Source organism: Lynx canadensis, chromosome B2 (genome assembly GCF_007474595.2).
Source record: "Lynx canadensis isolate LIC74 chromosome B2, mLynCan4.pri.v2, whole genome shotgun sequence".
NCBI classification, from domain to species: domain Eukaryota; kingdom Metazoa; phylum Chordata; class Mammalia; order Carnivora; family Felidae; genus Lynx; species Lynx canadensis.
The window spans coordinates 137,435,166-137,462,118 of record NC_044307.1 but is presented as its reverse complement, the minus strand read 5'-3'; the positions used below and the strand labels follow the sequence as shown (position 1 = coordinate 137,462,118).

The 26,953-nt window shown below is 38.5% G+C and overlaps 1 protein-coding gene across 4 annotated transcripts in view; it reads right to left on the bottom strand.

Moving 5' to 3' along the window:
• The window catches only part of ESR1 (estrogen receptor 1), a 281,456-nt gene that overhangs the window by 142,205 nt on the left and 112,298 nt on the right, over positions 1 to 26,953 (bottom strand). For all 4 annotated transcript variants that reach the window (XM_032593265.1, XM_032593266.1, XM_030316608.1 and 1 more), the window contains exon 5: positions 19,276 to 19,611. In XM_032593265.1, the coding sequence (XP_032449156.1) occupies positions 19,276 to 19,611 (336 nt within the window). The remainder of the gene's footprint in view (positions 1 to 19,275; positions 19,612 to 26,953) is intronic.

Sequence of the window (26,953 nt, the reverse complement as noted above, 5' to 3'; positions counted from 1 at the left end):
CAAAAACCTCAGGCCATTGAAGCTGTTAGCTCTCCACTCCACTGACGCTGGGTTCTGGGACTCAAGGTATCAGTGCTTTCTGAAAACAAGAATGTGATATTTGTTCACCACTTACGCTCAGAACACATCTTCTCACATACAGAAAATTTTCCTTCAATATAAGAACTGCTCTGAGAATTAAATGTGAGTGTGGGTAATTTGAACCATTGCATACATTTAACAGAATATTCACACAGTACAACCATAAGCGTACAGAATCTCGATGGTCAAATAGTTCAGCCAGAATTTTTCACAAGATGATAAAGTGATAACTGATGCTCGAGATGACCAACTGTAATATCCCGAAATACTCCGAGTTACAAAATGCAATAGCATCAAGCAATGGCCTTGTGGGCACAGGGTGAAGAACCAGACTAACCAGTGCCCTGCCACTTCTGAATTCATGCCACATTCGGGAAAGGTACTTATCTTTTTATTTATTTATTTATTTATTTATTTATTTATTTATTTATTTATTTTGTGTGTGTGTGTGAGAGAGAGAGAGAGAGTGCAGGAGGGGCAGAGAGAGAGGGAAAGAGAGAGCATCCCAAGCTGGCTCCGCACCGTCAGTGCAGAACCCAATGCGGGGCTCGAACTCACCAACTGTGAGATCATGACCTGAGCAGAAACGGAGGCAGATGTTTAACTGACTGAGCCACCCAGGCACCCCCGCTATGTATCATTTTGATGTCTCTGTTTTTTTACCTGCAAAATGGCCACAATGATAGTACCTAACTCATTAGGATGTTGTAAAGATATTTCACATGATGCTTGACAATATACTCAATAGCTGGCAGCTTTTTTTTTTTTTTTCCAATATGGCTTTCATGTGAGTTTGATTTTCTGGTGTTCTGAATCTTTCTTTCTTTTTTTTTTTTAAATGTTTTACTTACTTTTGAGAGAAAGAGAGAGAGAAAGCTAGGGAGGGGCACAGAGAGAGGGAGACACAGAATCTGAAGCAGGCTCCAGGATCTGAGCTGTCAGGACAGAGCCTAACGTGGGATTCGAACTCGTGAACTGCGAGATCATGACCTGAGCCGAAGTCAAACGCTGAACTGACTGAGCCACCCAGGCGCCCCTGAATCTTTCTTAAAATGACCTATGATATATGTTGACAGTAAGTCAGAATACTTATTAAAGAGGACATCCATTATTCAAAGTATGGTTTGAAGCTTACTGTTGTGGAGAGACTGCTATTTGCCCACCAAATATGCACTCAACTCTTATTATTCTGAATTGACCTCAGATTTTATTCCATGTATAATGCACATAGCTTAAAGACTGTATTTCCCAGTGTGCTTTGCAGCTGGATGAAGCCTAACTTCTGACCAATGGGATATAAGAGGAAGTGCTAAGAGTTCCCAGAAGTCTCCTTAAAGGAACCTGCTGCAGCAAAGTGTGTCCCTAACTGATGTTCTCCTCCTCCAACTTTCCAGCAGCCTGTAATGCAGCTGTGACTGCCAAAGCTCCCGTAGCCCGTGGGACCAGGAGATGACCTTGAAAATGGAAGCCTTAAGCTAGGATAGGGAATAAAAAGTCAGAAGGAGCTTAGGTCATTTTGACTGCAGAGCTGCTGTGCTACTGGTAAAGGAGTCCAGATTTATTTTATGTGAGAGAAAAATAAACTTTGTCTTGTTTAACCCATTATTATTTTGGTGTTTTCTGTCATAGGGGGTTGATTCTAATCCTAAAACAGTTATACTTGAAATAGGATTTCTACAGCATATACTATTTCTTACCCTTCTAGTCTTTCCTATTTCATTTTAATATTTGTATGTATAAATACTTTAAGCTTATAGGATAGCTTAAAGCTTCCAAATGTAGGCAAAATCTTGAGTTATATTAACTCAGAAAATTGGCAGGAGCTGACATACCTCAGGAATGTTTTTTCCTTAATTGTAACACCATTTGTTTCTATAAAAACAAAACAAAACAAAAACAGAGAAACAATAATCAAATCTCAATTAATTTTGGTTAGTGGCAACAAGACTGCTTGAAAAAGAATAGGAGCATGAGGACAGATTTAATAACACAAGTAAAAAGAAATACATGTGCTGAATGTTAAAAAAATACATTCAGAAAAACTAGTTTCTAGCCTAGTTTTCAAAATGCCAGGCTATCTCATAATTTTATTGAATAGTTACAAAACAGTCTTAAAATTTTGACTCAAAATAAATTATATCAAACAACTACAAACCAATAACTACAGCATTAGCTAGTATTTATTAAATACTTACCTGTGGGCCAGGGTTATCCAAAGACAGAGGTCATGTTATATAGACCCTCTTGATGATGTCTATGTTATATGGCATGATAGGGGAGAAAAGAAGGTATTTTTTAAGAAATCAAATAATGTTAAAATGATACAACTCTTTTATTTTTTTAAGTTTATTTATTTATTTACTGTGAGATAGAGACAGCACGAGCTAGGGAGGGGCAGAGAGAGAGTCAGAGAAAGAATCCCTAGCAGGCTCCAGGTTCCACACTGAGCCTAACACGGGGCTCAATCCCACGACCTGAGCCTAAATCAAGAGTCAGACACTTAATCAACTGAGCTACCGAGGCGCCCCAAAATGGTACAACTCTTTAAATTTACGCCATCGCTTTTTATCCTACTCTAAGAGCTTCATACAGGAAATTGTTCTAGAATTGAAACTGTTTCCCAAATAATTAACTCTATTAGTAACTTCTCTGTGCCTCAGCTTTTCATGCATACATACAATAAGGAAAATAAAAGCAATAAAAACTGAGTTAATGCAGGTAAAATGCTTAGAACAATACCTGCCATAATTAGCTACCATTTGTAACAGGTAAGTTACAAAACTCATCTCAGCGCGCCTGGGTGGCTCAGTCGGTTAAGCGTCTGACTTCAGCTCGGGTCATGATCTCACGGCTGGTGGGTTCGAGCCCCGCGTCAGGCTCTGTGCTGACAGCTCAGAGCCTGGAGCCTGCTTTGGATTCTGTGCCCCTGTCTCTCTCTGCCCCTCCCCTGTTTGTGCTCTCTCCCTAAGTCTGTCTCTCTCTCTCAAAAAATAAACACTAAAAAACAGAACTAAAAACACCTCAGCCGTGCTTCTACTCTTTCATATGTAAACTGGTCAAACCATAACACAGCTCCCATTCCTCACATGGAAGTTCCTGGAAGCAGGAATGTTACCAGTTTTGTTCCTTTGTACATCCTTACACATAAAGCAATACCTAGCACATGCAAAGAACTCATTAAATTGCTGTCAACTGAATAAAACTGGTTTTGTGCTCTTACTACAAAAGACTCTCTAGAAGCCTAAGGCATGCCTGTTTCGATTGCATCATCCCACCCCCCTTCATTGGTTCATAAATTTACCTTCTTGCGCTGTGCTTATATTCTCATCTAAAAGTCAAATTTAAAGTTTTGGATCAGAAAAATTATCTCTGAATTTAGGACCATTTTTATTTATTATTATTTTTTGCAATGTGATGCCTGTCTCCTTTTCATATATCTTAAAGTATTATACTTCCTTTTAAAGTATCCTCCTTTCATATAAAGTATGATACCTAAAGTATTATACCTCCTTTTAAAGTATCCTCCTTTCATATATCTTAAAGTATTATACCTCCTTTTAAAGCCATGTTTAAAGTGTACAATTCAGTGCCATTAAGTACATTCACATTAGGCAACCATCATTACTATCCAGCTCCAGAATATACTTCCTTTTCAAAACTATGGCTCCTGGTATATATTCTTAAGTTCCTCTTATTAACAATAGTTAAGACAAATCAGAAATTGGCTAACTAGGCCAATAATAACCATCTTCCAATTTTTACAATCACTTCTGCAACAAATAGTCCCTCAAAATGGTCTGCTATTTGTTAGGCGAGAAGATGAAAGATATTTAAAAGTTAAGTCTTTCTGATCTCATGAGATTGGGAGTCATGTGTTTTGACACATATGTATCAGACCCTAATTGACTAGTCGATTATACATCTATCTGTAAACCTTTTAAATTTGAAGTCCTTCACAATCTAAGTGGAGTCTTCTAATCCTACAGACCCTATATAATGACAGCTTTGTTCTGGATCACAGTGTGGGGAATTTTAAGATCTACTCAGGAAAGCCCAATATACTTTTCTTTTTCAGTTTATATCTCTGAATTGTGCACAGTAATACAGAAAAAAAAAAAAACCCAAATGTGTTTATATCCTATTTCTGCCTTATTGATACAAGAAGAGAAACACTGCCAGACACAACTTGAATGCCTGCCTTGGAAAATATTCTTCCACTGCTCAAGGTCTTGGATGAGAATGAGTTCTAAAATTCATAGCATTTATCTGCTGGTTTCCAAATATGCATTTCAAATGCCCTAAGCAAATCGAGGCAAACATCTTGACCAGGTAAAAAGAACCAATGTCATTGCGTGACATGCTCTTCTATGAAGAGACACTTTTAATATCCTCCAGAGAAGGAAAATGCCCACCACTTTATTAGATTTCGTGTTTATGAAATGGCTGCACAATAAACACACGCTATACTACAAAGAGAATCTTTCATTTCCTCTAGAGAAGGGCACTGCCACCATTTTAAATTTCACCTTTACTTAGCAATCCCACTTCCAATTGTTTGTGGCATTGTGTCAGGGGCTTTGCAAGGTGCAACTAAGGGATAAATCCTAGCCCAAAAGGACAAGGTCACTTGTTTTCTTACTACATCATGAAGAACCTGTCTCAAGAATTGTTTTTCTTCATTTTTTAACGTTTATTTCTGAGAGACGGAGAGAGACAGAGATGGAGTGCAAGTGGGGGAGAGGCAGAGAGAGAAGGAGACACAGAATCCAAAGCAGGCTCCCAGCTCTAGGCTGTCAGCACAGAGACAAACATGGGGCTGGAACCCACGGACTGTCACGAGATCATGACCTGAGCCGAAGTCGGAGGCTTAACCAACTGAGCCACTCAGGCTCTCCAGCCCCAAGAATTTTTAAACAGAACTTATATTTCAACACATGAGGTGATTTACTTACAAGGGAGAATGTTCCTAAGAGAAGTACCCATTCAAAGTTCAGCAAATTGCATGGAACAGATTAGTAACCAAGGCAACAGAACTGAAATCCTAAGATTCCATGGAACCAGGGCTTCCAAACCAGGAACAGTTAATTCTATAATTCATCCTTTTGACGAAGATGAACTGAACACCAATCAGCTTATCAACTCAAGTGACTTTAAAAATTAAACACAAACAACCCCAAGGTTGTGTCTACTTTACAGTTAATGTTAAAATACCACAGGCAATAAAAGGACTTTACCACTGCAGTGTTTCTAATTTTCCACCCTCTGTGTGACTGCAGGGATATAGAGCAGGCATCTATTTACCTAATGACTATTACCTTTCAGCTATGAATCACCTTAAGAGAACTGTTACACTGTCTTCTCTAGGAAATAAGGTATTTGATTAAGAGAAAAGGACCGTGTAGCTATGTTCTACCAGTCAAATACGAACACTTTCCAAACTGTTTCAATGTTCAACCACTTGCTAGAAGCAGTGAATTTATTTTCACATTAGCAAGAAAAATGCTTAACACAGGAGTATTTGAGAGCTAAGCAGTGGGGTGAGGAGAGAACAGTAATAATTGGGCCAAAAATAAACAGTCTTTCTGGACAACAGTCTAATATAAAGAGTACAGTGTAAACCTATTAAAGTTCTCTGGTTCCTGCAAAAGAAAACAATAACATAGTGGTGATATGAAACAAATTTCAAATCTATTTATGGAGCCTTCTCTAGAAGTCATTGGTGAGATAGAAAGGTATATGGGGCGGGGTGGAGGAAGGTGAATTCTTTTAATTCTACTCCACTACTGAGAATGCTTCCAAGGTTCCCGTTGTTTTTTTATGGCTCCACGTAACTTAGATCTCATTAGGGCCAACGCTGGTTTTCTCCCCCTTTTGCAGTTCTCTGGTCTCCAACTCCCTAAAGTAAACTAACATCTTACATCACTAAGGGGTACCCTCCACCAGATAGCAGGGAAGTTGAAACTTTAGCTTAGGATACACAAAGGCTAAACCCACAGGGGGTCTAAACCAACTACCGTCAGCGGTAAACAGACTCCATAAATCTAGATATAGAATCGGTTATGCCACAAGTTCAAGTGTAGCCACTCCAGAAAGTCAGGCACATGTACCCTGGAGAAGCCACACAGTTTCAGCATCGTTCTGAGAATGAAGCTATACACAGCCAGGCCAAATGCTCATCGTGTTAAGAAATCTCAATTTGTGAAGAGTCATAGTCCAATAAAAGAAGAACTTCTGTTTTGTCAAAGGAATGCACACTTCACATGATTTTCTACAGTAGGTTTTATTTAAATGAAAGGCACACTACCGTTAAAACATGATTCATCTAATATAAACTCATTTTTCACATATACAGCTTTTAAAAATAAGTTCATGGCCTAAGCAAGTCAAACTCAGATTGCAGAAATACTTTTCCCTTGACAAATTCCCCTAGACAAAAATAGATACCCAGCCAATAAAAACTATCCATCTTTCCATTTAAAAGAAGAAATCCAACCATGGTGTAAATGAATCATCCAGCAATAAATCTACTATCAGTGAAATAAGACTATGGTTTAAGAGCTGCTACTGTGTTTTCGACCCCAGTTGATTTAGTTCAGCAATATACATCTGAGAAGACACTGTGGACCATGGACTGGTTGTCCTGCCACAGCAAACTCAATCCATGGTTATGTTGGTTAAAGTCATTTGAAGTTTCAGAAAGTAAGTAGAAGTTGAGCTGTCCCTTTGCGGCGGTAGGGAATGAGCATAGAATTGAAATAGAGTGAGGGAGATGCAGAGATTCAAGCAAAAAAAAAAAAATGAAATGAATGCATTTTGTGAAGGGGAGAATGGCCAGCAGAGAATGGGGCCAGGAGATCATGCTGGAAAGTAGAGCTCAAATAAGATGGGAGAGTGCCAGTTGGTGAACAGCTTTTCTACTATTAAAAAAAAAAAAGAAGAAGAAGAAAAAAAAAGGCTAACCTATGGTCAGGTGCCTTGAGGCACAAGTTGAATTCTAGGCTTCAAGAGACACTATCATTTATCTGTTAAAGCCATTACTAAGTTAGACAATCAAGTCCACTGCCGAATTTTTAACTGAATGGTTGTCTCCCCCCCACAAAATCCGTACCAACCCAGAACCCGCGAATGTGATTTTATTGGAAAATAGGGTCTTTACAGATGTAAACAAGTAAGATGAGGTCATACTGGATTAGGGTGGACCCTAACTCTAATATAACTGGTGTCCTTATAAGAGGAAAATTTAGACACAAACACAGAGGGAGAACATCATAAGACAACAGAGGCAGAGATTAGAGAAATGCATCTGCAGGCCACGAATTCAAGGATAGACAGCAGCCTCTAGAAGCTAGCTAGAAAGAGGCATGGAAGGATCCTCCCACAAAGCCTTCAGAGAGAGCATAGCCCTGTTGATGACCTTGATTTTAGACAACCAGCCTCCAGCACCGTAAATGTCTCTTGTTTTAAGCCATGCAGTTTGTGAAACATTGTTATGGCAGCCCTAGGAAACTAATGCAAGGAGTGAAGCGTTCTGAAATGATGATTCACAGAAATTATTCTGGCAGTGATGAATTGAAGGGAGGAGAAGCTGAAACCAAAAAGACCAGTTAGAAGGACATTATAGTAATTCAGTCTTAGAAAACAAGAAGGATGTGGGCCAGGCTAGCAACAGAACAGGAAAAAAAAAGCCAAACTCTAGAGATGTCGAAGACGAAGAACTGATGGTACACGGTGAAGAAGAGCCAGACACAAAGATGATTCCAAACTCAGACCCAGAAGAGTGGAGCCTCTGGCAGAAATGGAAAGGCGCAGGAGAAACAAATGAGTTTGCTATAAAGCGGACAAAAGGCAAATGGCAAGTTTCAGATAGATATGTTAGTGGAGACATTACATTTAACTGGTATTCTGTGGGCACCAAAAGAGTGGAACTGAAGATTTAGGTGTCAGGACCTACAGAAAGAATTCTGGAAATCGTAAATCTCAAAGTTAACAGGTGAAGCTCTGAATGGGGTAACCTTTCAAGTTGGTTATAAGCAGCATTGGCACCTAGAGCAGAGTCCTTGAATATTGGGAGACACCTACAACAGAGGGGAAAAGGGAGAAGGAAAGCCTGGTATATCCTTCTTCTCTCCTGGGAACAATTTTTCTGTCCTATGAATATTGAATGGTAACTCACCCAATCACCTCTTATCGGCACTGGGCTTTTCTAAATGTATCAAGTCTCATGAACTTTTGCCTCTACTTCTAAGATTAATGCCTCTACGTCTATTATTCCATTAATGGAAATATATCAGCACAGGACAGACTCATTTATATTCAGTTATTATAAGTGAAGCAAAAATATGTAACTTATGATCAAATGGCTTATTTTCCTTTTCCTTTTTCAAAATTGGAAAAAGTAACCAAACATGTAAACCAATATCTGTTTACTCTACTTTAAAAGTTCTAGGGACGCCTGGGCAGTTCAGTCAGTTAAGCAGCTGACTCTTGATTTTGGCTCAGGTCACGATCTCATGGTTCAGGAGTTTAAGCCCCGCATCAGGCTCTGCACTGACAGCATGGAGCGATCTTGTGATTCTCTCTCTCTCTCTCTCTCTCTTTCTACCTCCTCCTTCTCTCCCTCTCTCTCACTCTCAAATTAAATAAATAAACATTTAAAAAAATAAAAGCTCTAAAAAATAGTAAACTTGGAAGGTCAACTGTAAAGGAAGTCTTAAAAATACTTCTGTAGGAAGCTGTTCAAGAAATGGAATTGAAACACCTGTGCAGCCATCTGTATAAAAACAATTTTGGAGCCACACCTCACAGTGTATACTGAAATGAATTCAAATGGATCAAAGATAGGAATATAAAAAGGGGAAACTATTAAAGTACGAGATTAAAACATTCTGCGGGTTAAAATTTTCTTAAAGGTATTTGCCAGGTAGATTCATGGAACTGTTAAAATTCTAAATCAACTTCAAAGCCAGAAGTTCAGTGAACCACTTGGGCGGGCAAAAGAGAGTAAATGATTAGCCAGGCCTACACCAGGTGAGCCAAACATTCCTCTTTAAATCAAAAGCTCCTTATTTCTGTTGCCTCAAAATTACAGGCACCCTTTCTTTTTAATACAATGTATAATAGTTTCCTAGGGCTGTCATACAAGGTACAAAAAAGGGGGTGTCTTAAAATGACAGAAATGTATTGCCTCACAGTCACAGAGGCTAGAGGTCAGAGACGAAGGTATCGGTAAGACCAGACTCTCTCTGAAGGCTCTAGGGGAGGACCCTTCGAGACCTCTTCTAGCTTCTGGTGTTTATTGGCATCTTTGTCATTCCTTGGCTTGGAGATGCATTGATCCAGTCACATGGCCATTCTTCTTCCTGTGTGCTTTATATCATCTTCCCTCTGTGCATGTCTATCTCTACATCCAAATTTCTCCTTTTTATAAGGACTGGGGCCCACCCCAATGACTTCATTTGAACTTGGAAGACCCGAATTGCAAATGAGATCACATTCTGAAGTACCAAGTGTTAGAATTACAGCATATCTTTTGGGGGGAACACAATTCAACTCATTTCAACATATCTTAATAGTAATATATCTAAATAGTTACAAAAACCTGGCATTCTAGAAGTAGCAGAGCCACAGGCCAACACTTCCGACAAGGTGGCTTGAGGACACCCAGCACCACACATCACCCAGCTCAAGATAAACATTCAGATTCTGAGGCCCTGACTCAGGCCCTGACTTACTTTTTTTTTAATTTGAGGGAGACAGAGTAAGCACATGCAAGAGCTGGAGAGAGAGGCAGAGGTAGGCAGAGAAAGAGAGAGAGAGAGAGAGAGAGAGAGAGAGAGAGAGAGAGAGAATCCCAAGCAGGCTCCGTGCTCAATGTGGAACCCAGTGTGAAGCCCAATGTGGGGCTCAATCCCACAACCCTGGGATCATGACCTGAACCAAAATCAAGCGTGGGACGCCCAAGTGACTGAGCCACCCAGGAGCTCCCCGGAAAGGGATTTTAAAGGCTTAAAGCATCTGGGCTAACAAGCATCAATGGGGCATCAAAGTTTCACATGAAAGACAAATCTAGTAAGCAGCTGCTGTCCTTGGGCTTCAACCAGAGCTCCCACAGGAGTAGTGAAAAGCTGTGCTGGGCTGACTTAGAAGTGGAACACTCCAAAGAGAGCCCTGCATTGCCAGCCCAGAGGGGCTGCCACCATTCATGCTAGGGTAATTCCAACCCAGTCCTGAGGCTCTTCTTTATAGAATGGTTGCAAAACCTAAACTGCAAATGTTACTCTTAAACATATGCATTCGTCACCTCTCCAGGATGTCACCCATACTTGCATGCCATGTTATTGCTCATTACCATACTATGCCAAAATGGGCTGGAACGCTATGACAGCCTGAGAGCAGAGTCTACTGGGCTGATCACAGGTTGGGTATCAGAGTACTAGATAGGAAAGCCAAGTCCCTGGAATCCACAAGAACCTCCCATAATAGAATGTGTTCCTTGAAGATGCTCCCAGTTCCCACAGTGAGGTATTGTGCCCTCTCCTTGCCCTCTTGTCCCTACCCATTCTAAGTTTTCAATTACATACCCTACGTGAAACTAACTCACTGCAGGCCAACTGATGCCTGTTAAAGTCCTCCGAACTCAAGCTCTGTACATTCCTCTGAATATTGATCCCTTACAAAAGAGAGCCTGGAAATGAATCTCACTAAGGCAGATGCTACAGAGATATTAGAACATCACGTAGATTCTGAAGAGAAGAAAAAGAGAATAATAGCACAGCTCTAAATATCCTTCTTCTTTATGGAAAAATTGTGTTCTAACAGGGCTCAGAGATTTCTTAAAGTCAGAATTTTCAAGAAACACCCTTTATTCATTCATTTATTCATCCATTCAATAAGCATTGCCTGTGCTTCATTGCTGATTTGAATGATGAGGATGAGTGTTAGAGTCAGGGAAGCTAACTCCTGGATTCCTGGTGAACACAGGAGCAGAAGAAACCTTGAGCCCTGTAATGGCAAAGACAGCCACACACCATCAGAGACAACACAAGAAGCTTCTGAGAAACCTGGGCTTGTAGCTGGTGGGAGGCATGTCCAAAAAAAAGTGTATCCTTTCTCCCCAGGGGTAAAACTGAGCAAGAATTCAAAGAAAAGTAGTGGGGAGTTGGGGCCCAGAAATAACTGGGGACTCATTTAGCATTGAGAAGCCGGGGACTGGGACAGGAAAGGGGAAGGAGAAAGGTTGCCTATATTGCCACCAAAAGAATGAGGAAGTGGTTAAGGTAGCATGTTTCCCATGAAACTGAGCTCGACTGTCATTTTCCCTTTATTTTTCTTCCTGGGCCAACAGCTTTAGCACACCTTCCCAGATTTGTGCCCAGCGGTCAGTGAGACTGTCAGGCTTCTGGCTATCAGTTTTTAAAAGACAATAATAAGCTGAGGACTAGATGTTTATCTAAATATTCATTAAACAGATAGAACTAGAACTTGGAAGTATGAAATTACCCTTGAGATATTTATAATGACAGTGAATTTTGGAAAAGGTGTAATTTTTAATAAATCAAAGTAACAGTTACGTGATGCAATTCAAGCTTCCAGGGGAAAAAAAATCAAATGTACTTCATTAGCACCGAAACTAAGAATCAGCCAGGCAATGATGCAGTTGAGTGTGATCCAGACATTAAAAACGTAACAACTTCACATTTTTGCCTTTTTTGACCTTCAGATAAACAATGTTATACTTGTTAACAAGTTTTCACCATGTATAGAATAATAGTAAATTAAGATTTAATAATCTAACCCTTTTAAAATTAAATCTCTACCCATGGATAGATTACATAAAGTGATTTTGTAAAGATTAACAAATTTCAGAATGAAAAATAAAGAGAAAAGCCTTTTCTACAGCGAGATATCAAAAGACAGATATGTAACATGTGTTATAAAAAAGCATCCCTTGGGGCGCCTGGGTGGCGCAGTCGGTTAAGCGTCCGACTTCAGCCAGGTCACGATCTCGCGGTCCGTGAGTTCGAGCCCCGCGTCGGGCTCTGGGCTGATGGCTCAGAGCCTGGAGCCTGTTTCCGATGCTGTGTCTCCCTCTCTCTCTGCCCCTCCCCCGTTCATGCTCTGTCTCTCTCTGTCCCAAAAATAAATAAACGTTGAAAAAAAAAAAATTTAAAAAAGCATCCCTTGTCAGAGCTGAGCAGGTAGGTTTTATCATTCTTGCTGCAGTTGTTTTTAAAGTGTAAATGGAAAAAGATTAATTTCTTGATGTAAACTTTTGCTAGGTCTAATACAGATACTCTACAGATTGAAACCTACCAAAACTACATGATGCATTTTATCATAATGCTCTTCGTATCTTGAGTCTAAGTAAAGAAATGTATTATCAAGTAAAAAAATATGCTCCAAATGTTAAGGAAAAGGAAAATTCAAGCTAAAATCACCAACATCTGAAAATTCTGACAATATTCTATTAGTAAAAAAAAATTCTCAAACTACTAACATAGACAAATGAACTGATTATTTTTATTAAAATTCATCATGCAAAATGAAGTCAATTTTGGGGGAGGGGGGGTAGTTTTCCAAGATGGAGACATAGGAGATTCCTGAATTCACATGCTCCCATAGACATACCAAATCTCTAGCTACACAATTTCTTCTGAAAGACATCCAGAAACTAGCTGAATGATTCCTACACAGTGGGGAAATGAAAAAATACTTACATCAATATACACCCCTGGTACAATGACACACAATCAAGAGGGAACTCAAAACTCTCAGTTTCTCTCTGAGGAGCAAAGATTTGGACCCAACATATAGCACTCCAGTTTTTAAAACTTTCACCTAAGGGGAGAGCCACCAAAACAGGCAGTGAAATACATGAGAAATATAAGACTATAGAAAACAAAGAAACTTCTTAATGGGCTCACAAGATTACTGTCCATCTTCCCAAGTTTCATCACAGAAATGAACATCTCCCAGTCTTTGTCTGATAGAGATCTATTTGCATATTTTAAGACATGCTACCTGTGGGCCAGGTTCTAATTTACTGTCATCTAGAGACTAACTATGATCCTGTCAGAGACTGGGGAAACCCTGTGGCCTGCTCCAAAAATCACCTATCTCTCTCTAAACGGAGCTTGTACATACATCTGGCATCCCAACTTTTTTGGCTGCCATCCAGGGAACTCATCCTTTGATCACCTGGTTCTATTGATCAGAAGAGCTTGTGTTTGCCAATCCCATAGACCTATAGCAAACAATTCCTAAAGCACTATCTCCGAGGCACAGCACAGAGGGAGCAAACAGACACTCTCATATCCCAGTATTTCCCTGAAAGAGATATATTTGTATCCTTTTAAAGCTGTTACCTGAGGATCCAGCTACCAATCAGCCTGAATCTAGGTGTTCAGCAAGATCCTCCCCTTTGGGATATTGACAGGACTTGGCATACCCTCAACTCTTGGGAACCACTGAGAAGAAAGAAGGCTGCCTAGGCAATCATAATAGTTTGAGAGACAACCAAGAGCTCAGGATAGGATGAACAATAAAGTTTGTCTCCTACTCAATCAAGACTAGGAAAGGGGGCTATTTTATCTAATGCACAGGAACCAACACAGAATCAAGTAAAATGAAGAAACAGAGGAATAGGTTCCAAACAAAAGAAATGAGATAAAATTACAGAAACAGACTAGCAAAGTGGAAGTAAGTGCTTTACCTAATAAAGAGTCTAAAATAATGATCACGAAGATGCTCACCAGAGTGAGGAGAACAATACATGAACAAAGTGGGAATTTCAACAAAGAGACAGGAAATATGAGAAAATACCAAACAAAGGGGCGCCTGGGTGGCTCAGTTGGTTAAGTGTCTGACACTTGATATTGGCTCAAGTCATAATGTCACAGTTGTGAGATCGAGCCCGCACTGGGCTCCACACTGAGAGTGGGGCCTGCTTGGGATTCTCTCTGTCCTTCTCCCTCCCTCTCTCTGTCCCTCTCTCACACACACATGTGCTCTCTCTCTCTCTCTCAAAATAAATAAATTTTTTAAAAAAGAAAATACCAAACAAAAATCACAGAACTAAAGAGTACAATAATTGCACTGGAAAATTTAATGGAGGGGTTCAACATCAGACTAGATCAAGCTGAAGAAAGGATCAACAAACTCAAAGACAGAAGAGAGGAATTCATCCGATCAGAGAAGTGAAAAGGAAAAAGAAAAAGAATGAAAAAGAGTCATGATAGTTTGAGGGACTTATAGGACAACATCAAGAAAACCAGCATTCACATTATAAGGGGTCTCAGGAGAAAAAAGAATGAAAGGGACAGAAAGCTCATTCAAAGAAATCATGGCTGCAAACTTCCCTAATCTGGGGAAAGAAAGAGACATCCAGATCCAGGAAGCCCAAAGAGCTGTAACAAAGATGAACCCAAAGAAACCCATACCAAGATGCATTAAAATTAAAGTATCAACAGTTAAAGACAGGAAGACAATCTTAAAAGCAGTAAAAGAAAAACAACTTGTTACACAAGGCTATCACCAAGTAAGGACATCAGTAGGTAACACTATCAGCACATTTTACAGCAAAAACTTTACAGGTCAAAAGACTGTCATAATATACTCAAGTGCTGAAAGAAAAAAACCATCAACCAATAATACTCTACCCAGCAAAGTTGTCCTTCAGAATTTTGAGGGAGAGGTCAAGAGTTTATCAGAAACAAAAGCTGAAGGAGTTCATCACCACTAGCCCAGCCTTACAAGAAATGTCAAAGGTACTTTTTCATGCTACAATAAAAGGATCCCAATTAGTAATAGGAAAACATATTAAAGTATATGGGGTGCCTGGGTGCCTCATTCAGTTAAGCATCTGACTTTGGCTCAGGTCATGATCTCATGGTTCATGAGTTCAAGCCCCACATCAGGCTTTGCTCTGACAGTGCACAGCCTGCTTGGGATTCTCTCTCCCTCTCTCTTCCCCTTCTCCACTTGTGTGCATGCTCTCTCTCTCTGAGTGAATAAACTTTAAAAAAAAAAAAGAAAGCATAAATTTCAATAGTAAGGCAAATATAGAATTAAATTCAAAATACTCTAAAGTTATGGTGATGGATAAATCATTTATAAATCCAGTAGGAAGGTTAAAAGACAAAAGTAATAAAAATAATTGGGGCACCTGAGCAGTTCAGTCAGTTAAGTGCCTGACTCTTGGTTTCAGGTCTGGTCATAATCCCAGGGTCATGAGACTGAGCCTGCATTGGGCTCCATGTTTGAGGTGGACTCTGCTTAAGATTCTCTCTCTCCCTCTCCTTCATCCTCTCATGTTGTCTCTCTCTCTCCCTCAAAGAAAAATAATTATAATTATAATAGTTTGTAATGGATACACAAGGTAAAAAAATGTAAATTATGACATCAAACATAAAACATGGGGGGAGAGCAAAAATTAGAACTTTAAAATATGTTCAAACTTAACTGGTCAAAAATCACCAATATATGTTATAAATATAAGTTGTTACATGTAAGCATAATGGTAGCTACAAAGCAAATGCCTACAGTAGATAAACAAAAGATAATAAGAAAGGAATCTAAGAAAACCACTGTGAAAGTCATCAAACCACAAAGGAAGAAAGCAAGAAAAGAAAAAAAAAAAAAAGAGGAACTACAAAACAACCAGAAAACAATTAACAGAATGGCAACAAGTACACACCTATAAATAATTCTTTAAATGTAAATTAACTAAATCCTCCAATCGAAAGACATGGAGAGATTGAATGAATAATAATAAAAAAAAAAGACCCAACTATATGCTGCCTACAACAGACTCACATCAGGTTTAAGGACACAAACCGACTGAAAGTGAAAGGATAGAAAAATATACTCCATGCAAATGGAAAGCAAAGAAAGAAGGCATAGTAATACAAGATAAAATTCAAGAATTTAGTTAAAGACTGTAATGAGACAAAAAATCACTATATAATGATACAGAGATCAATCCGACAAGAGGGTAAAGCACTGCTTTCTTTTTTTTAATATTTATTTATTTATTTATTTTGAGAGAAAGAGTATGAGTGGGGAAAGGGGCAAAGAGAGTGAGAGACTCCCAAGCAGGCTCCGTGCTGTCAGTGCAGAGCCCAATGTGGGGCTCGATCTCACGAACTGTGAGATCATGACCTAAGCTGAAGTCAAGAGTTGGATGCTAAACCAAGTGAGCCACCCAGGTTCCCTGAAGGTAAAGCATTTGTAAATATTTATGCTCCCAACAATAGGGCACCTAAATACATAAAACAAACATTTAACAGACCTTAAAAGAGAAATAGACAGCAATACAAGAATAATAGAGGACTTCAATACCCCATTTTCAACAATGGATAGACCATCCAGACAAAAAATCAGTAACAAAACATTGAGCTTAACACACTAGACTTAATGTGAATGATAGTTCATGGTCATGGATTGGAAAAAATAATACTATTAAAATGTCTATACTACCCAAAGCAACAATATACAGATCCACCGTAATCTCTATCAAAATTCCAGTTAGATTTTTCACAGAAATAGAAAAAGAAATCCTACCATTCCTATGGAAACATGAAGACCCTGAATAGTCAAAACAATTGTAATAAAGAAGAACAAAGCTGGAGGCATAAGCATCACACTTCCTTATTTTAGACTATATTACAAAGCTATAGTAATCAAAAGAGTATGGGATTAACATAAAAACACTGACACGGAACAATGGTACAGAATAGAAAACCCAGAAATAAACCCAAGCATATATGGTCAATTGATTTATAACAAAAGAACTAAGAATATAAAATGAGGAAAAGATAGTCTCTTCAATAAAAGGTGATGGGAAACTGGATAGCCACATACACAAAAATGAAATTGGATCACTATCTTACACCATACACAAAAATCAATTCAAAATGGATAAAGGACTTGAAAGCAATACCTGCAACCATAGAACTCATAGAAGAAAACATAAGAGAAATAGCTCCCTGACACCAATCTTGGCAATGCTTTTTTTTTTTTTTTTTTGGATTTGACACCAGTCAGCTTTTGATTTACAACAGCTGTATTTTAATAGTACACACACACACACACACACACACACGCACAATTTCATTTCTGCCTTTATAATTCCTTTTTGTTTTTTAACCATCAAGTAATAAGATATAGTTTGGTCCAAGAGTTTGAAATCGTTCAGGTCTTTTAAACTAATATGATCAAGTGGGTTTGCTATACATCTCATTATTATAAATTTGTTTAGTTCTGGGTTTAACAATGGGATAGCTAAACATGGATATATTTTCTTCCCCTTGACTTATGTCTCCATTTCATTCCGAAATTTGGAAGATTATTGCCATGAATTCTTCATTTACTGATGATGTATTTGAACTTCATTTCAGCTATTTCACATGCCCTTCAAGTATTATAAAAATGTCATGATGGAAATCTACTGATAAGTATGAAAAAATATATACTTGAGTTCAACAGTGCTCTGGAATGAATAGTGACAAGACTTCAAGAGGGAAAATATATGCTTATAGGACAATAAAACTTAACAGCAACCGAGAGTTGGCTCTCAGGTATATGGCTATTATTTGTTTCTTGTTTTTTCTCTTCTCCCAAAGTATTCTTTAAAAAGGCAATAACAGGGGCGCCTGGGTGGCGCAGTCGGTTAAGCGTCCAACTTCAGCCAGGTCACGATCTCGCGCTCCGCGAGTTCGAGCCCCGCGTCAGGCTCTGGGCTGATGGCTCAGAGCCTGGAGCCTGCTTCCGATTCTGTGTTTCCCTCTCTCTCTGCCCCTCCCCCGTTCATGCTCTGTCTCTCTCTGTCCCAAAAATAAATAAACATTGAAAAAAAAAATTAAAAAAAAAAGGCAATAACAAATATAAAGAAAAAAATTACCACATTTAGATTCTATTTAGATTCTAGTTATTACCACACTTAGATTCTATTAATTGTTTACCATAGATCTGCTTCACATGAGGATGCGAAGCTAGGTTGGTGCTCAATAAAACTCTTAATTTCAAAGATGGCCAAGACTTTTTATTTGCCAGTTGGACTGACCCTAAAAATCTAAATATGCCTGTCAATCCCCATGTTTCCATTTAACGCAATCTCTACCACCTACATGGATGCCCTCTATCAAGTTGCGATCAAACATTGCTGCCTCCTTATTCAAAGAGGTTGCCAACTTATTCAAAGTTTACATGTTAATGGATGCAAATACACAAAATCGTCTCTAAGGTCAGACATTTGTCCACTTGGTCTACAATCGGTGAACTTTGCAATACAAGTACAAAGCTCCACATTTATTTAGTTTAATAAAAAAAATCCCACGCTTCATAGGTAACAATTAATTTCTCATATTAAAAGAAACCAAATGAGATGATCTCTGCCTAAAACCACTACTCATTTGATCTATAAGCCCAGAAAAAAGATGTAACTTCCTCTTGCCTTGGTTCATCTATGTTAGCTCCTGAATGGATATGTTGGGGCATGGAGGAGGTCATTTTCTAGTCTTGTTTCCATAATAACTAGAATTCTTCTCCCTGAACAACAAGAGCAACAGTCAAGTTTTGCAGGAACACCAGTTCTGAGAGAATCAACTGAAGGACCAAGTGTCACTTCAGCCAGTGTATCTTTCTACCAGCTCCTCTCAGGGATGCGAACCTATTTTATTTTTCTTTTGTATTACCTTTCTCCTAAAATATTAAGAATAGACAGTGGAGTACATAATTGGCATTCAGTCAAGACACCCATTATTATCTCTTTAGCCCACAAACATCTTAAAAGTTCTTAAAAGGTAAAACTGTTTATGAGTACCTGAGGTATGTTGAACAAAAGTCATCAATATTACAAATTTGTAGTACCTGGATCACTTTATGTTAAACATTTCTGACAGCGTGAAGATATAATATTATATGCATTTATTATGTAGTGTCCTTCCCAGAATTTTTAGTTAAATATAAATAATGTCAGGTTAAAGACTTTAATCTTCTAGATTTTGATTTTAAAACATTGTTTCCTAACTGCCAGGAGAATTACAGTATGTTGATAGTGAAAATTAACAAATTGGATGTAACCATGAAACCAGTCAGATAGCAAGCTGTGGTGTCCCACGGCTCCTCCCATGACAGCTCAACCAGTTGGTGAGTAGTTTCAACTCCTAAAATAAATGTTGAGCTTAGTGTTCTTACCTGGCACCCTCTTTGCCCAGTTGATCATGTGAACCAGCTCCCTGTCAGCAAGGTTGGTCAGCAAGCCCATCATCGAAGCCTCACTGAAGGGTCTGGAAGGATCGTAGTCGGAATAGATTATGGGGGGCTCAGCCTCCAACAAGGCACTGACCATCTGATCGGCTGTCAGGGACAAGGCTGGGCTGTTCTTCTTAGTATGCTTAATCAAGAGAGGGCTTGGCCAAAGGTTGGAAGCCCTCACATCTCCGGAAGACCCCACTTCATTCCTGCCCTCCCCCTCATCTCTCTGGCGCTTGTGTTTCAACATTCTTCCTCCTCTTCGGTCTTTCCGTATTCCTGAGAACACAGAAAAAAAAATACCCAGTTTATTTTTTTCTCATGTAAACTTTCACACTAAAACCAACTTCCATGCTAATAGCCTTTCTTTTATTTACATAGATATTTTGAGGCACAAATTTGCTAGTAGGTGTTCAACAAGCAGCTGCCTAAGAGGAAAAAAAAAAAAGGCTTTGATTTGTAGCATTCTCCAATTCCATGGTGTAAATACTCCCACCATGGCAAATTTCAAGCTACTTGTCTGAACTGGAGTGGCTTACAAAACTCCTGACAAGTTAACAGTAGAATTTTGTGAGCCAACACAAGTTGGATCTGACAAACTGTGTGTGTGTGTGTGTGTGTGTGTGTGTGTAACAGATACTACAAAAAGAACAAAATCATAATGATTAGTTATTCTTGAAATGCGGCTTACCATCAAAGACAGCTTCTGCTATGAATATTCTTTTAACAGTAAATTTAAAAGGCACTGAGAGGGGCGCCTGGGTGGCGCAGTCGGTTAAGCGTCCGACTTCAGCCAGGTCACGATCTCGCGGTCCGTGAGTTCGAGCCCCGCGTCAGGCTCTGGGCTGATGGCTCGGAGCCTGGAGCCTGTTTCCGATTCTGTGTCTCCCTCTCTCTCTGCCCCTCCCCCGTTCATGCTCTGTCTCTCTCTGTCCCAAAAATAAAAATAAACGTTGAAAAAAAAAATATTTAAAAGGCACTGAGAAAAGCACTTTGTTACCATCCTATTGTCCAAGTAGGTCTCTTACTGGAAGACACGGAAGGGGAGTGACGTATCTGAAATGTATCTGACAGCCTCAGGATCCCACAGGTCCTCAGCGAGTCTTTGATTGTTGCTAAGCTGCACCTGATCACCTCAGTACTTCGCCTAAGACCTCCAAGTAGTTTACTTGGTTCTTAGATTTTCACAAAGGTATTTCTCTTCCCCTAATAGAAAAGCTTTAAAATAGCTGAAAATAATTTTCCCCCAAAGGTTTACCCAGCTGTGGTTCTCACTAACTAAATTATAAACAGAAGGAGAATCCAGTCTCTTGCAATGATTCTTTGTGGTCCCATCTCGGCATCTTAACCTGGAAAAGGCCATGCTGTGGCACTGAAATGTATCAGCAGAAACAAATATCTTACAAAGACAAAAATTAACACAAGCTTCTGTAGTTTCAAAACTGGCCACATCAAAAGAAATGTTCATCTCTCCAAAATAAGCTGGACAGCAACATTTTTTAGGTTTGTATGAAAAAAATAATTTTGGTAAAAAGCTAATACAATTATTTTTAATATTAAATACATGAGCAGTACACACTCTTTATAATATATTACCTTTTCTCTCATAACAAATGAATAACTAATATCAGAAACTTGTTCTATTCTGTTCTAATTTGTCAAGGAATTTGGACAAATATGTGGCTGTGAATTTTTTACGTGTAACTTTTAAAAATTTTTTTCATAAATATTTTTAAGTGTTTATTTTTGAGAGAGAGGAGAGACAGAGAGAGAGTGAGTGGGGTAGGAGCAGAGAGAGAGGGAGACACAGAATCCAAAGCAGGCTCCAGACTCCGAGCTGTGAGCACAGAGCCCAATGTGGAGCTCAAACCCATGAACCGTAAGATCATGACCTGAGCCAAAGTCGGACGCTTAACCAACTGAGCTACCCAGGAGCCCCTTATGTGTAACTTTTATTCTTATAGGTCTAGATTATATACATTAGACAACGCCCTCAAAATATAATGAAGTCATAGACCCTTCCTATTTGTTCAGTATTAAAATAAGCATTTCTCAGAACTCTTGTAATAAGTAATAAAAATAAAGATTATTATCACTAATACACATGCAGTACTTACTCACCATGTATCTTAAGCACTTTATATACACTTTACATGAAAGCACTTTACAATTAATTTAACCCTCACCGTAATCTCGTAAGGTTAATATTGGGAAACATCTATGTAGAAAGGTTAATAAACTTGTCCAAGACCATTCTCAACCAAGTATGATTCGAGATCCTGGCCCTAAAATGAAGAAGTCTCTCCAGTTAACAGTTTTAGAATTTTACCAATTATCGACAAAGTTGACAAATTCATGAATATCCAGAAGTAAAATAAGTTGGATGAGAACAGTTGTATTTGACCAGCCATTGTCCTTAGTCAGGCCTTTCAACCAGTTCATTGCTAGATATGCTCATGAGATAAGAGTATCTAGATTAAGAAAGATGATTCACTCTACTCTCAGGTCATCAGTGCATACCCGGAGTTATCACACCCATGGCTGAATACTGCATATATAAGCAAAATAGACTTATTTAGATTGGAGTAACTAGGATGGTGGGGAGGTGTGAAATCTCATCACACAGAGAGAGATCAACTGAGGAACAAAGAGTGGTTAGTGTAGAGAAAAGAAGATTTAGAGGAAACATGAGTGTCTTCCTATAAAGATGGTGTTATAGTCTGAAAGCTTGTGTCCCCTGAAATTCACATGTTGAAATCAAAGTGGTGGTACTTGGAGGTGGGGCCTTTGGTAGGTAGTTATGTCATGGGAGTACAGTCCTCATAAGTGGATGAATGGCCTCATAAGAGGCCAGGGAGCTAGTATGAGCTTGCTCTCTCTACTATGTGAGGATACGAGATATCTGTGAGCTATCTGCAAGCCAGGAAGCAGACTCTATTCAGACACCAGATCTGCGGCACCTTGATCTTGGACTTCCCAAACTCCAGAACTTTGAAAAACAAATGTTTGTTGTTTAAGCCATGAAGTCTTTGTCATTTCTGTTATAGCAGCCCACACTACCTGGGAGATGGGTTTGATTTGCTCTTCTGTGTTTCTTCTGTAACACCGAAGAAATATGTGGAAACTGTAAGTAGAGTTCAAAATAAGGAGGCAGTTTGCAATATCAAATCAGACAAAAAAGGTAGAATCTGCTGCCATAGGAAATGCTACAATGGATCACTAGAAGCTTCCAGTAATAGCTAGCTGAAGACTTAAAAAAATTTTTTAATGTTTATTTATTTTTGAGAAACAGAGAGACAGGGTGTGAGCAGGGGAAAGGCAGAGAGAGAGGGAGACACTGAATCTGAAGCAAGCTCCAGACTCTGAGCTGTTAGTGCAAAGCCCAACACGGTGCTCCAACTCACGAACTGTGAGATCATGACCTGATCCGAAGTCGGATACTTAACCAACTGAACTACCTAGGCACCCACCCCTAGTGAAGACTTTATGGAAATGTTACTGAAGGGATTAATTATTGAGTGAGCATTTGCATTAGGTGACCTTCAATATACCTTCTCAAGACCACATGACTCCATTTGGAATGAAAGACCAGTAGCCTTGGAATGAAAAATGGGGGGTGGGGGGAGAAATCAAAAGCAAAAATTCCTTTAGAATCACATTTCTCAGGAAATTTTGAGGTCAGAATTTTGAAAGGATGAATTCTGATTGGTGTTTTACCTACACTGGGTGGGCACTGGGGTAAAAATACTGCATTGTTTTTCAGTCATTAGTATATTATTCGAATATTTTTTATTTCTCTATAACTTTAGAAGGAGATTGGGAATGTGAATAGATCTTATAGGAAATCTGCAACAGCAAAGAAAATTTTTTAATATCAGATCTATGTGGAAAGATAAAAGCAAGGGATTTGACTAAAGCAAAAAAATGGTTAAAGATGATACTGTTTTTCCTTAGATGAAATCAGGAGTTATCTGATCACAACTACACATAAGCATTTTACTTTTTAAAGTCTATGCTTTCTATTATAAATGTAATTTATTTTTTAAAGATTGCAAAAGTAAAGACAACTAGACAGAAAGTTAACAAAACAAAACATAGTATAACTACCCACTTTAAAAGGCCCTAGCAGTCTTAATACTGATATATGATTTCCAGAAAAAGGATTTTAGACTCAATTCAGGTACTAGTAGAAGCAGTTATCAAATTTATCAAAGCCTTTATTCATTTGGTAAAAAAAAAATTGTTCACTATTTATAAGGTATATTCACAGATGATACAGTGATAAAGACAGATTATGTTACCCTCCAGCTTGGAAGGAGAAAGACATCAATTTAGAGTATTCATTGGACGAATGAATGAATGAATGAATGAACTTCCCAAAACACAATGGAAGGGAGGAGGTGAATGAAGGAGGAAGAGACAAAGCTTCTGTAAGGGAGGGAGTTACATTTAAGCCAACTCGTGAAATTTCCTTTCTCGGAGAAATTTAGGCATAGTCTACTCAGAGTGAGTTGAGTCTCACAAACACATGATCTAGGATGTTGAACCCAAGACAAAAATGGCCCCAGGTTTGGCATGTAGAACAATAAGACACGAATGGAGAGATCAAAGAGAGAGTTGAATATTTATGAAATCATCAAATAGTCAAATAGGGAACGATGGATTCAATTAGCACTAACAAATATTTTCTCTAATGTACCCCTAAGTGCACTATATTAAATGCCAAAGTCCCTACAAAGTGTACAAATAGAACAAAAATAGAAAATTGTGCCTATTATGTGGCCAACTACATGTGGTAGGATCCTAAGGCACAGCTCAATGAGGAAGGCATCTTTTTCCACTTATAAGTAGTAATTGTCACATTACCAGTGACATACCAATGCCATTTACCAGTGACAATATTACACAAATATTTTATAGTACTTCAAAAAAATCAAACTGGAATTGAGTGGAAGAAGGTAAAAAAAAATGACCCAAATCCTACTTCTCTTTTAACCTAGGTTAAATAAGAATTGCAGGTCAGAACCAACGATTACAGGTTGTGTTGCTATGGCACAGGCAGCCAGTTCTTAATTATACACAGTGATGGGGCATAGGAGTGGCATGCATAATTGAAATCCAAAGTAAAATTAAAACCTCTATGCTCCCCACCAAGACATTTTCCAGAATTATTTGGAGAGCAGCAACCTAGATTGATATGTATTTTACTTAAGCTGGCTTCCCTCTGTCGAACTTATTTTAACTATCAGTGAAAAAGACCAAAAGAACAAAAATAAGTTCACAAAGCAGAGGGATAAAAACGATTAGCTTCGATCATGCAAATATTAAACAGGTTGGCCCTTAACAGTCAAGACATTTATCTTGTGCATTATCTTATACAACAAATAGCATTTTAGCCTGTAACGCCATAGAAACAAGATGTAGTGGCATTCAGTACACAAACGTGTCCTTTTCCAGAATGACCGAGTAAAATATTCAGCAGTACAGTACAAATGTCCTGCAATGGATATACTAATATACACAAATTAGCCTTCAGGTTGTGGAACTGATTAGACAATACTTACATCAAAGCAAATTTCTCTACACTCCCTTTTTAAAATGTTAAGCTTGCAATAATTCAAGGATTACCCACTGGTTTCATATAAGGGACCAAGAAAATCAATGATCTCTCCATCAAGCAAGCCCACCATGAACTGTGAAATGCCACCAGTGTGAATTTTATCCCCTGGGGTTAAGCCTTCTCTAAAATGCTTGTCACACTGTTGTAAGGATTTAGAAAGGCTGGGTATAGAACTTCCACTTAGCAGCACTCAAAGTGAATTTGAGTTATTCTAATCCACTAGGAAGTGTTAACATAAGGGAATTTGTTAAATTAAGGAACACAGGCAACTGGAATGGGAATAAAAGGGAGAAAGAAGGTGCATGGGGCTCTCTCTAGGTTAAGGTGAGTAGTAAGGAATCTCTTCCAAGGCTGCCTGGGATTGGAGAGGTTGCAAGGCAGCTCAGGGGCTCAGTTCTGCAAGGAGAAAGGGTCTGAAGACGTATCAGTTGCTTAAACAATTATATTCTGGCCCTAAAATAAAAACCTCTGTCCTAATGTATCACACTAGATAGTCTGAAAGATCACTTCTAATTACTCTGGAGTTCTATTTAATCATTCTTTCTTTTTCATTCTTTAAATTCTTTGGCTTGACCATTACATCACAAGAAAAATTAATATGTTATCTGACTACTCACTAAAGAATTCATTAGATTGTTTGCTTCAGGTGCATTCTCCTTTTAAATTTTTCTTTTCCCTAAATGATCTTTTTTCTTAACACCCTGTGCCTCTACAAAAAGCTAGTATAACTTTAGTAATTTTTGCAGTTCCCTAAGACTACTTTAATGTATCATTAAATATTTCAAACATTTGCATAATCACTTCTCTTTTGTTTCTCAATAATTTCACATTATTCATGAGATATTAAAAAGCCAGATAAAGAAACACACTAAAAGCTTTTCAATTCAATATGTTGAGGAAAACAGAAGTGCTAATTAGTTAAGAATTAAATAAAGGTAAGAGCTAATAAGCTAAGAGCTAATAAACTTGCTCCAGAGAAATTCCCCTGCATCAGTTCTAATGCTTTATCTTCAAATACTAGAAATGAATCCTATAAAGTAGGAGCTGTTACAGTCTCCCATCTAACAGAAGAAATTAGCTTACAGTAACTAGCATGCCATAGGTCACACCAAGAGCAGCTCAGAGATTTGCACTTAAGTAAAGTATGTAATTGTAAATTATTATCAATATTGTCATAGTCTCTCAGTGTACAAAGTCAAGGGACTATGAGTTATCCCATTCTTTTAGAGCTACTTAATGTTCTTTCCCCCGCTTCTTTCACATCCAACAAAACACTACCACCTAGCATTCCCTCATGTATTTCTTCCTTGAGTCTCTTCCTTTCTGTCTTCACTGCCACCGTCTGAGCTCAAACTCCTATCCCTTCTTGCCCAAATCAATGCAGCAGCTCCTAATTCGTTTCCTTGCCTACCTCAATCTCCCTTCTAATCCAATTAACTGGTAATTGATTAATCTCCATTACACCCTCATTTCATCCTGTTACTGTCTGTCTAAATCCTTCAAAGACTTCCTTAGCTTACAAAAGTTTAACTATGTGCTAAAGACTTAGCAGTTCTGGGGAAGTATCAGAGGTGATGTGGTTGGGACTTCTGGTCACCCCATTCTTCCCATTTGTCTAAAGAAGCTATGTGAGTGTGTGTGTGTGTGTGTGTTGCGTTAGGATTAGAAGAATAATTTATGTCTAAGAGGGTTTACTGTTTTATTTTACATTTAAAAAGCCACTGACCTACTGAATAAAATCAAACATTGCACTGAGACTCGTGAATTTCCACAAATAACCCCAAAGTACTTTTTAAGTCTATTTTTACAATTTCCCTCCACAAACCTTCATTTTTATGAAACAGGGTTGGACCTGTACCACTTTTTATAATACTTTCCAACATCACCATCTTTGCTCTTTCCACTCTCTTTTTTTTTTTTTTTTAATTTATTTTTGAGACAGAGAGAGAGCATGAACAGGGGAGGGTCAGAGAAAGAGGGAGACACAGAATCTGAAACAGG